General features: G+C 27.0%; 1 protein-coding gene across 8 annotated transcripts; it reads left to right on the plus strand.

Annotated features, from left to right (window-relative positions):
* The first annotated feature begins 5,986 nt into the window (after nt 1-5,986).
* On the plus strand, nt 5,987-10,427 carry LOC110634746 (E3 ubiquitin-protein ligase SINAT2). Of its 8 annotated transcripts, none has more exons than XM_058145615.1 (5): nt 5,987-6,330; nt 8,154-8,192; nt 8,308-8,468; nt 8,859-9,245; nt 9,966-10,427. In XM_058145615.1, exons 3-5 carry the CDS (start codon nt 8,316-8,318, stop codon nt 10,284-10,286), a joined length of 861 nt encoding a protein of 286 aa, XP_058001598.1. In that variant the 5' UTR covers nt 5,987-6,330; nt 8,154-8,192; nt 8,308-8,315; the 3' UTR covers nt 10,287-10,427. The 8 variants fall into 8 exon arrangements, with proteins under 8 accessions (XP_058001598.1, XP_058001599.1, XP_021639576.1 ...); XM_058145616.1 differs by having other exon boundaries at nt 5,987-6,315; XM_058145614.1 differs by lacking the exon at nt 5,987-6,330 and adding an exon at nt 6,365-6,704.
* Nucleotides 10,428-13,231: the final 2,804 nt, after the last annotated feature.

The raw sequence follows: 13,231 nt of genomic DNA on the forward strand, positions 1-13,231 counted from the left end.
TTTAATAAATATAGTACATAAATTATAATTATGATTTTGTGTTTATAATTTTTATGTCCCAATAATTAAAAAGAAATATTAAATTTATTAAATTTAATTTAATTTTTTTTAAAAAAAATTATCAAATCTTTACATGCATAAAACTAAAATTTTCAATTTTAATAAAGGCACACTATATATTAATAAAACCATAAATTTCGTATCTTCCTAATTTTTATTTTGCAAAATTTTTTAAAAAGTGACATTTTTAGCAAAAGTTTGTTTATTTCATTTTTTGCAATTATCACAAACTTAATAGTATAAAAGTAAAATTACAATATTTCACATCATATAAACATACTAATTTAATTTTTAACTAATTACAATAGTTTACATACATAACACTAAATTTATCATAGAATTTGACATACATATAACAAAATTATCATAATTAAAATATTAAATAAACATATTATATAATAATCACAGTAACATTTTACATTAAAGTTGAAAATGTACCTTAATCGTAATATTTTTTGCTTCTTAGTGTGAAAATCCAAGCAACAATACGAGTAAAAAGAAAAGAAGAAGATGAAAGGATGAGGAAAAACTTGATGCTCAAGAGATTGAAAGTCTTTCATTTAGAAGACTTGTTTTTAGCTTTTAAAGCCAGCAATAACTCACGAGCAACAACAATTGATGCATGATAGCAACAATTCATGCGTGAGCAGAGGGAATAAATTCCCTACATCTCTGTAACATTTCTTTTCCAATGCACTATTGCAAATTGCTCTTGAAACTGTTATTCCATTTGGTGGTTTTAGTATCAACAATTGCCACATTTGATTAATGTGACAAGTGGTGGGACAAGTCACAAAACTGCCAGTTTGATTGGCGATTTTGAAAGTAATATTGCTCTGCTATACTGACACAAAGCAACAAAAACTTTATTTAAATTGGCTATTTCTTGGTGCTGGAATATAAAATCGGCTCCTTTAGTTATGGTTTCTATTACAATATATTATTTTGATAAATAGTTTAAATTTCATATTATTTTAGTAAAATGTTTTTAAAATCAAATTTTTTTTAAATAATTAATCCAGCGATTTAACTTTATAAATTTGGATTTGGACTAAACACATTATTTTGATATTCTAAATGAAAATAGATTTGAATTTGGCACAAATCCAATGTATTCATAAAAATTTAAAAATTAAAGATTTAAAATAACTACTTTTACCTTTTTATTTTAAACCCATCATCCTACTACAATCAAATGTATTAGTTCTACATACTGTTTCAACTTCTAGGCACTTGCATGAAATTTTTTTTATTAGTCAAATAAAAGATTTTAAATTTATCAATTTCAAATTCTAAATTTGAAATCCACATTTCAAATGCAAATAGTAAAATCCAAACACAACCTTAGGTTTGCTTTTGGATTGTGGGATTTGAATTTGAATTTGGATTTTAAATGTTTAATTCAAAATTTAGAATTTAAATTTTACAAATTTAAAAATTTTTGTTTAACTAATAATAAGAATTTTCATAAAAGTACATAGAATTTGTGATGTAGAGTTGATACATTTGATTATAGTGGTAGTTATTTTAAATCTTTAAATTTTAAGCTTGATGAATAAGATTTATATCAAATTCAAATCCATTGTCATTTAGAATATCCAAACGATGTATTTAGTTCAAATTCAAATCCATACGGTTAAATCCTCAATTCAAACATAGCATTAGAGTTCCAGTTTGCAAATATATCTTAACATAAAACATTGTCATCTAGAGTTCTTTTGCTTTCTAAGGAGCCAAATTAAAAAATTTAAATTTTAAAATTTTTTGAATTGGTTAAAAACACACGCACATACACGACACAGAGAAGGCACACACCATTTGACAAAACAAATTTTAAATGTTTAACATGTAAAAATTTCTATATTATATTGGCTTCAAATAATAAATATTATGAAAGTTATTATATAACAATTTAATAATGAAAATAATATTTTATATTTCACTTCTAATTTCTTTATTTTAGCACTGATTTTGAAGGGAATAGAGGGCTACAAATTTGTTGTTTTGCGTGACTAAAATGGTATTTTGTTAGATGGTATCGCTTCATCTTTTATCTGTTATATCCCTTTTGTGGCAGAAGGCTTTAGTCTTCGAACAACGATCCAACTTGTTACTATGGGTGTATTCAATCGTTGTGTTGAATCTAATTCTCTTAAGTTAATTCAGTTATCCCGAGAGTTGAATGATTCTATTTTCATAGGAAGTGGAAGTTGTCATTCATGAATTAACATCGGTCCTGAATTTATATAGTTGTCACACAACATTCTCTCAATTTAAAAATGTAACATAAAACCTCTTTAACTTTTAAATTTTATATGGTAAAATCTCTCTGACTTCTAATTATTAATTTTTCAATTAAAAATTGATGTGTACAGATTTAGTATGGCGCTTAGTCAGTATTTTTCTCTCATCTCTTAAATTATGTGTAAATTGAATCATTTTTTTCTCTATAGAGTAATTTTAGTGCGTAAAATTTAAAAATTAAAGAGATCAATGGATTATTATCTTTGTATCACTTCACAATCCACTATGCTAATAAAAGTGCTACCAATAAAAAGGAGCTGCCTTGCACATTTTGGGTGCTTAACCCATGACTTAGGAAATTTGCTTCTTTGCCACCTGGCCAAGTCGAAACATAGGCGACGATCGTGTACATAATTTAGTTTAAGCTTAAATTATTTATTTATTCATATTTTGTTAATATAATTTTTTATCTTTTTATTTTATAAAAATTTTATTTTAATTTTTTTATTATAAGATATTATTATTAAAAAAAATTAAAATTCTAAATATATACTTTAAATTTACCTATTACTATTAAAATAATTTTCAATAAAATATACTATAAAAATATACTATTATTATTTATTAGAAAAAATCAATTCAACTTCGATTGAATCTTACGCTTTTAATTCTTTACTTTCAACAAATTTTTACCCGGCAGATCTAAAAACCATGGCGAAGAGTGCTTTTGAAGACAAGTTGTAATCTCCTGATTTTGTGAATGAAGGCTTATCTTGATAAAAATAAAATAAAATATAATTAATTTTCGTAGGAGATTTTCGGTGCATATCATTTCTCGCCTACCAACTGGGCTTTGGATTCCTTGAATTAATTAATTAATTTTGATACGCATCCCCATGAAGCATTCCACCGTTTCCCGATCAGGTAATCACACACGTTCAATTCTATGTGATCCCGACAAACTTAACTGAAGTCAAATCAGAAAAAGCACAATTTTCATACTTTGACTTGTCATAAACCAATAAATGAAAAGCACGAGTCTGTACACAATGAATGAATTCCACCTCAGCAGAGCGTTGCCAGATGGTGCTGTTCACAATCAAACATTTAACGGCTGGATCCCAGCTGAAATAAAATCAAAACGTTGCGTGTGGGAAATGTCAGCTTCACAATGTGAATCCAATGCAAGAAAAGGAGGAGCAACACCTGCTGCCCATTACAAGACAACACATAACCCATTATTACAATTTCTTTGGTTTCACACCTCTGAAAATATATAAAGAGTTCGGTTGGGAAACATTAAATGTGTCTCGACTTAAAAATTAGGGTAAATTGCATCATTTCTAAATTTATGTTGTTTTTCAACGATTAATTTTAATTTATTAAAATAATTTTTTTTTTAATTTTAATTTTATAAAAAAAAAAATTTGTCATTTACAATAGCCAATTTTTAGTTTAACAAAAATAAAATTACTCTTTTGTCTTATTTTTCTTTTTCTTATTTTTAAAATTAAATTAATTAATAGTTATTATAAAAAAAATTAATTTATTTTAACTAAATTTATTAATAAATTATTAGTTGTATATATGTTATTTGTTATTAACTAAAATTTAATTTGTAATAACTTGAAAAAATAGTAATATAATAATAATAAATTTTAAATTTTAAAATAATATTTTACTAGTATATGATATTTTATCAATATTTTAGTTTTTTATATCAAAATAATAAATAATAATTTATCAAATTATTTTAATTAAATATTAATTAAAAAAATAAACTGAAAACTTACTAGATTAAAATGAATTTTTTTGAAATAAAATTAAAAGTAAAAGATTTTATTTTAATAAATTAAAGTTAAGTGATTGAAATGAAATAACTATCAAAGTTGAGAGATGATTGGTGTAATTTATCATAAAAATTAACATAAAATATCTTTAACTTTTAAATTTTACATAGTAAAATTTTTCTTATATCTAATTATCGATTTCCTGATTAAATGCTTATGTGGACAGATACGCTTAGTTATTATTTCTCTTTTTTTTTTTTTATTCCACGTGTAAAATTATTTTCTCTCTTTACTTAACTTTTTCTATTATAAGAAGATCATCCTTGTGAGAAATACTAGCTAATTAAGCATCACATTAACTACCAATATGGAAGAAGAGAGAAAAATGCTAACTATGTAACATGTTAAATTTATCTACATCAGTGTTTAACTGAAAAATCAATAATTAAAGGTCAAAAAAAATTTTCTATATAAAATTTAAAAGTTAAAAGGGTTTTATATTATATTTTTAAGTTGAAAAACTATGATATTACAATCGTATAATTTGAGGGACAATTGTTAAAATTTATTCATTAGATTATATAAAAATGAGTTTAATAATAATTAAAAATTAAAAAAAATTATATTTAAATTTATAATCTTATTATAAATATTTTAATTAATTATATATAATATAAATATTAAATCTAATGATTATAAAACTCATTCTTATATAAGGTGAGCGTATATTAAATATTATATTAATGCTAATTTTTTTAAAATCAATTAAGGTCATTCATTAATAATTGACAAAACCATCTCTTTTACAATATCCTAAACTAAGTTTAGTTTGGTTATAAAATTTTTTTAAAATGTTAATATCTAAAAAAATTATTTATTTTCAGATATATTTTTTAAGACTAAAAATTTATCTTTATATTATTATTAATAAAAAATTATAAAAATTTAAGTAATTAATTTATTTTATAGTGAAATAATTATCAAATTAAAGTATAATTAGAATTTAAAATGGTATTGATTGAAGTGGAATGAAAATTTTATAATTTTATAATTAAGGTCAATTGGACAAAAACTGTTAAACATTTATATTGATTCACATTTATATTCATAATTTTTAATTTTGAATGAAATATTGAAACCTTTGACATTTATCACAATTCTATACGATAATTTAAATTAATTTGGATCAAAAGTGAAATTTACCACATAAGCTAAGATGAGGCATTTTTCTTATTTTTCATAATTAAAACGCTGTATAAATTAAATCAAACCATGGGTTCATTTGATCCCAACCTAACCTAATCTAAACTCAATTACTTTAAATCCCTAAATCTAAAATATGCTCCCCTACTTCCCAATTACCCTTATCAAAATTAATTTAGATCATTGAATAAAATTGTGGTAAATATCAAATGTTTGAATATTTGACACTAACTTAAATTAACGTAAACATTTAGTTTTTTTTTTTTTTATCTAAACGGCTTATAATTAAAGACTAAAGTGTAGAATGAACTAAAGTTGATCATTTCTTTTTTTAGAAATGCCAAAGATGATGATTTTAAAATTATACAAGTTAATAATTAAAAGCGCAACAAAATTAATGTTTAGATAAAAATGAATATATGAATTTGAGTCTCACTAAATATTTTAAATATTAAAAAAAATCATTAAAAAAACTTTAAATATAAAAAAAATCATTTAAAAAGATTATTAAGTGTTATTAATTTTATTTTTTTATAAATAAAGAAAATTTAAATATTTATATTTAAAAGTAGTAGTGCCCTCCTCCCCTTAAACCCATTTGCTAATCATGCCAACATTAAAAATTAGTATATATACATAAGCAAAAGCAAAAATATTAAACTAAAAAGTGTGCATGCAAAGGTGTAAAGATTTCCATATATACATGTCACTGCATGGATAGGCAGATCCAATTTCTTTGACTCTTTGTGCAGCGAAGTTTGTTCCAAGCTCGGACACGCAATTTGCGGGGGGGCCTGCAATCACGCTCCTTCCTCCACCTCACCCCGTTTCTTTGCTTCTTGTCAAGCTTTGTTTGGGTGTCAAAGATGGTGCAATTATTGGGTGCTTAAGTTTATTGAATATTCAAGATTTTCGACTCAGTATCTCATCTGGGTGGGTTTTACCGTTATTTGTTCTGTTTTTTACACTGTTGGGTCTCTTTTCTTGAAGGTTGATCAAGTTCTGAGCTCAATTCTGGGTATTGAATTTCCTGGTCAGATATTTTTTTTCTTTTCAATTCTCGGCTTTTTTTTTTTAATGTTTTTGGTCATTTTTGTTGCTCGGTGACAGTTACTAGGTTTCACATTCTTTATTTCTTGCTTGATCAGTACTTGAAATTGTTTGTTAAATGCTAGAACCGGAGTTTGGTTTAGATTGATTATTCAATTTCTTATTTCAATTTGGAATGGTAATTCAGGCCTAGTTTTTATCTGGGTAGTTTCTTTTTTCCTGAAATTTGTTTTGAAAATTTTTGTAAGCTCCAGATTTGCTGATAACTAAGCCATTTTTGCAATTTTTGTCTGGTGAAATCAACTTTATTCTTGCACAGAAAAGAAAGAAAGAAAGAACAAACTACTCATTTCAGTGGTAAGATACTTACTGCACAAAATTTCATCGTTTTGTAATGTGTGGTATTCATTGGCCTTCTACACACTGCTCATTTTGAAATCATGCAATTTCTTTCAAGTACTTGAATCTTTCAGTAGTTATAACCATTGTTGTTTCATATCATATGTCCCATTAATAGGAGACTTTTGGCCATGCCTGCTTTGTGAAATATCAGAAAAATGCTTTTGATCTCCCTCAGCTTGATCATATAATAGGCTTATAGTTAACTGGTAGCTTCATTAGTTTTGATAGTTCACATATATTATATAATCCTATAGGGGAATTTTGATGGTTCTATAAGAATCAGTAAATTATTTGTTTAACTATGTTAACACTGTTTGGTACCTAAAATAATGCATGCTACTTAGTGCCGCTTGGACATTAGGTTCTGGTAAGATTACAAAGAACACCACTCACATGAGGTATCTGCAAGACAATTTTCACATTCCATGTTGGAAGCATGAACAACATAACGCTGTGATTTTAGGAAATTTTATATATGGCTTTGTGCAACTTAATATGCAAATTTATCATTATAAGATTACAAAGAATATCACTCACATGTGGTATCTGCAAGACAATTTTCGTATTTCATGTTGGAAGCATGAACAACATAATACTGTGATTTTAGGAAATTTTATATATGGCTTTGTGCAACTTAATATGCAAATTTATCATTATAAGATTACAAAGAATATCACTCACATGTGGTATCTGCAAGACAATTTTCGTATTTCATGTTGGAAGCATGAACAACATAATACTGTGATTGTAGGAGATTTTATATATGGCTTTGTGCATCTTAACATGGAAATTTATCATTATAAGATTACAAAGAATATCACTCACATGTGGTATCTGCAAGACAATTTTCGCATTTCATTTTGCAAGCATGAACAACTAATGCTGTGATTTTAGGAAATTTTATATATCGCTTTGTGCATCTTAATAAGCTAATTTATCATTATAATATGTACAATATGCAGTCAATCAAACTGTGATTAATCTCTTATTTTCAACCTTTTCATATCTTTGTATGGTAAATCAAGACACGTAGCTTAATGAAACGTAACTTAAATTATAAACTTAATGAAACAAATCTAAGTTGCAAACTGCTTATGTCAAAGAGAAACATCACACTTATTCGTGCACTGGCATTGCTGCCATACAGAGTATCTGCTTAATTTTCTTCACTATTGGACTAGTGGGAACTAGTTATTTCAATTCTGTATATCTTTTCACCTCACCATCTACCTAATGGTTATTTTAGTTACTTTCATGTTGTAGCAGCTTAGTATTGTGTTTCTTGATTCTCAAAATTTAGTGGATAATTTACCATTTAGTTACTTACAGTCAAATTTGGAAACAGAATTTCTTAAAAGTGAACCTTCATGGGGAAATTGATTTTATGTTAATTATGTTTGATAGGGGAGGCCTATTTGTGGATACCGGAGAACTATGACTATGGTACTGATTTCAATTCTGAGAGAGTAGTGCTAGCATTAATAATTGAGATAAAAGATAATGGCCCCTGGAGGTACCATCTGCAAGGAGATGATCGAGTCACGCATTGCATTTGCAGATTATGAAATGGCAACTTCCAATGCTGAGTTCAGAGGTTCTGCTCTCAGAAAAACAGCAACATGTTTGGGTGGAAATCTTGGAACATCATCAACTAGTGATGTGCAGAACCTGCTTGAATGTCCTGTTTGCATGAATTTAATGTACCCACCAATTTACCAGGTATGCCTTTTATCAATACTAGAAATGTCAGAGGTTTCTATTCTGTTTAAGAATATAAAGGCTTCTGAGTAAACAGAGAAAATTTCTTGAAAAATGGCACTTATTGGCATCAAGTTTTAGTATTATGTTGTCAAGGAAAAATATTGGAAGAAATGACTCCAAAGCTCCGTTGGATTTCCTTTGGAATGTGAAGAAAAAGGATTAACTTTTGCTATTCTAATGGTAACTGAATTCTGTTAAATTACATGTTACTTGTAAAATAGTCTTTATTGGCCAGCATGGCACTCCTCCAATCAATAGACTTGGTCAAATCTTACACTTTAAAAGAAGGGTAATTGTTCAACTGTTAAACTTTATCGCAATGGCTAAGTTACTAATTTTTTATGTCAGTGTCCCAATGGTCATACTCTATGTTCGTATTGCAAGGCTAGAGTACACAACTCTTGCCCCACTTGCCGTGGAGAGCTTGGAAATATAAGGTGCTTGGCCCTTGAAAAAGTTGCCGAGTCACTTGAACTCCCATGCAAATACCAGATTATAGGTTGCCCTGATATATTTCCATGCTACAGCAAGCTAAAGCATGAAAAGAACTGCAAATATCATCCATACAACTGCCCATATGCTGGAGCTGAATGTTCTGTCACTGGTGACATTCCATTTCTTGTTATGCATCTCAAGAATGATCACAAGGTTGACATGCATGATGGGTGCACCTTCAATCACAGATATGTCAAATCCAATCCCCAAGAAATTGATAATGCTACATGGATGTTAACTGTAAGATCTCTCTTTAATTGTACATAATCTGATATATTTTTTTTAATGATTATTCAATAGTTTAGTAATGATTACTGAGGCTGGAGGACTTCCTAGGCTTGCAACCATTCATTACCCAAAATTGGTCTCAAATATCTCATGTCCATAATTGTCATCTATGACAAAATCACAAAATATAGATGGAAATTATTATAGATGGAAATTTTAATAATTTCTCAGGCATGTATTGCTACATATGTCCTTTCTACTCGAAAAAGATCCATGTTTGGTTTCAATTGCTAATGAACTATCACTTTAAAGAAGGTCTTAAATGTCAATTGAGCAATCACACAGTTGAATTGATTAAGCATTTAGGTTCTATCCAGTTGGTGTACCTTGGTGCTGATTAAGTGGTTTAGAAATTCCAAGTGATGCGCTTTTTAAGCATCAGAAGGTGCAACCAAAGAAATGGATCTGTGTTAATTCAGTGGCATTGTTCTCATGGTTGCTGGGATCTTTAAGTGATAGAACAGAAGAGTCGGTGGTGTAAGAATTCAGATTTCTAAATAATTGTTCTAAGCTCCAAATTACTTATTTTGATGCCTGGAACACACTGTAGTATTGTTCTTCTTTGAGAAATGATTTATTTTTCCCTAATAAAACAACAGAACCTTCCACGCTAGCGGATTTTCAACGGCAAGCAGTTTTAGCCATTGTATAACATTCTCTTATCTGGTGCAGGTTTTCAATTGTTTTGGCAAGCAGTTCTGCTTGCACTTCGAGGCGTATCAACTAGGAATGGCTCCTGTTTACATGGCATTCCTGAGATTCATGGGCAGCGAAGCCGAAGCCAGGCAATTTAGTTACAGTCTGGAAGTTGGTGGAAATGGTAGAAAGCTTATATGGCAAGGAGTTCCTAGAAGCATCCGTGATAGTCATAAGAAAGTTAGAGATAGCCAGGATGGACTAATCATTCAGAGAAACATGGCCCTTTTCTTTTCAGGTGGTGATCAACAAGAGCTGAAGCTGAAAGTGGCAGGACGCATCTGGAAAGAACAGTGATATATATATATATATATATATATATATATATATATATATATATATATATAAAATAAATATGTATGTCCTCTGTATATAAGTAGCCTCAATTGCCTACATTTTTAAGATTGGTCTAATTAAATTGAAAGAGTTAAGAAGGCATCTTTTACTTTTAGCTGCATCAGAAATTTTTGGAAGAGAAGGGTTGTCCAGTTTTTAACTGTCGGACAAACAATCAATCGCAAAACTACTAGCACAATGACAAGCAGGCATCCACATTCTGCAATTGGTTTCGAGTAAATTATTATTTAATTTTTAAGATTTTATAAAATTAATTAATTAATTTTTATATTCTTAAAATTAAATTAATTGGTTTTAAGGATAGCAATGGATTAGATTAATTTGATTAATAGTTTTAATATTTGAACTCGATTAAAGATTATTTTAAATTACCTTTATTTATTCTAAATTTGATTATCATTACTAACTATTAGTTGAGTTCCTTTAATTTTATATTTTTTGAAGTTAATTTATATTTTAAAATTTAATAATATTTTAAAATATTTAAATTCTATTTTTAAAATATAATATCCTCTCTCTCTTCATTTTCTTAAAATAGATTAAATAAATTCTCAGCCATACTTCATTAGATTTTTTCATATTTATTTATTTTGTCCTTATTTTCCTAATAATTTTACATCAATTGATGATAGACCTATAAGACATTTAATAATAATAAAAATTTATGATAATAGTAATAATTTAATTAATAATAAAAAAATTAAGAGTGATAATAATAATAATAATCTAATTAATATTATGAAAATTAATAGTCATAATTATAAATTATATTAAACAAACCAATTTTTTTGTTGTCTATCATAATCATAAAATTATGTATTTAATTTTTTATAATAAAAAATTATAACAATAGTTACAATTTAATTAATATTAAAAAAACTAAAAATTATAATTATAAATTATATAAATTAATATCACACATTAAAATTCACCTTTATAGGAGATATAATGCCCAATCAAGATTTTCTTTCAAACTTGCCAAATAATATTTTAATAACCAAATAATGTGCTTAATTTCTTATAATAAAAAATTATAACAATAGGTACAATTTAATTAATATTTAAAAAACTAAAAGTTATAATTACAAACTATATAAATTAATATTACACATCAAAAATTAAATTAGTCATTTTTTAGGGATATAATGCCCAATCAAGATTTTCTTTTAAACTTATCAAATAATATTTTACTAACCAAAACATTAAAAGAAGATAAAAAAAAAAATCAATCTGCATAAATATCATTAAGATAATTTTATCTTATTAAAATTTATATATATATTCACAGTTTTTTAACAAGTTATTCTAAATATAAATATATTAAAAAAAAAACTTATATTCATATTTTTATTCGATTAAATAATATATTAAAAATCATTAAACCAGTGTAATGTGTAAGTAAAAGTCTTGTAATTAAAAAATATGAGAATTTTTACATTAATTTATTTTTTAGAGCCAGAATTTTTATATTTTTTTTCTTCTCTGTTAATTTAATTTCAATCTTTTCCTTCAAAAAAAAAAAATTGATCCGATTATCTCAATCGTCCATCCAATCCTAGAAATTGAACGTTTTGTAACCCAATTAAGAACAAAACAAGTATAAATGTACCTTCTCATTGAATTCTGCCGCTTCCTTGAAGTCTCTGAGAGTGAAGAATCGCAGCTTCCCTCTTCTTTACAGTGCAAGAGAGCATTTTTTGTTCTATAATGATCGCTTATTGGTTTTGTAAGCTCGTCCAACCTTGCTCGTTGCTTCTTTCAGGTTTGTAGGTTTCAAACTTTCAATTTGGTATGTTAATGGTTTATTAATTTTGGATTCTTTAAAGTTTGTGTTTTTGTATAACCAAAATTGCTAATTCTCAATTCAGGTTCCTTGATTTAGCCTTTTAGGCTAATGTATTGTCATTTTAGTTTTTGTCTTAGTTTGGTTATTATTATTGTTTTTGGTTTGTTAGCTTTCTCAGTTCTAACAGAAATTTGGACTTTTGTTTTAATAAAATTATGCCAATTGATGAAATTTAAAAATGCATGAAATTTCAATTTTTTTAGAAGGACAATAAAATCAGAAGGTTTTGCTAACCTTTTTTTTTCGAACATATTAATCTCCTATGAATCATATTGAAGTGTTGATAATAAAATAATTCCCCAAAACACATCTTTAAAATAAAGGGAATAAAAACCCCTAAGGTGTCATCATCACTTTCGCATTTTAAGCTAATTACATCAATTTTTTTCTATACTATGACATGCTTTGATGGGGCAAAGTATAATAAATCATTTCGTGTCTTTATTTGAGGTGAGAAAATAATTTCAGAAACTCCATTTGTTCCCATTTGTTGAAATTGTAAGGGCATTTTGAGGAATTCTAATAAAGCAAAATGGCAAGCACATGTAAAATCACTTGTTCCAATGTCTTAGTTGGCCCCTCAAAAGTTATATAGTGAAAGCTCATCTTGGTGTGCTGATAACATATGGATGTATTCATTTGGGCTGGCATAGGGTTGTTTAGAGCTCATTATCCCTGTTTCTTAATTTATTTTCTTTATAATAATAAAATCTCTTGCTTATAAAAAAAAAAAAGCTAATTATATTAATTCTTTAGGCAAATAAGTTGTTAGCAATCAAATGATTTTGGTTTAGCCATCTAGCTTTTAGATTTTTCATGTTGTAGTTATGAAAGTTTTTTGTTAATCTATTGATCTTGTCCTATTTATGAATATTGAAAGCGAAACTCTAAATAGATAGAAGGAAAAGGCAATGTTTATTGGCGACTTGGTGTTTTTTTGGCAAAAGGGTACTGCTGGTGGACTACAGTATTTAGGAAGTTTGTGAAATTACTAGTATATCCTTGAAAAAATTTGGAATTTCAGGGGGGCTTAGTAACA

Source organism: Hevea brasiliensis, chromosome 4 (genome assembly GCF_030052815.1).
Source record: "Hevea brasiliensis isolate MT/VB/25A 57/8 chromosome 4, ASM3005281v1, whole genome shotgun sequence".
Classification (NCBI taxonomy): Eukaryota; Viridiplantae; Streptophyta; class Magnoliopsida; order Malpighiales; family Euphorbiaceae; genus Hevea; species Hevea brasiliensis.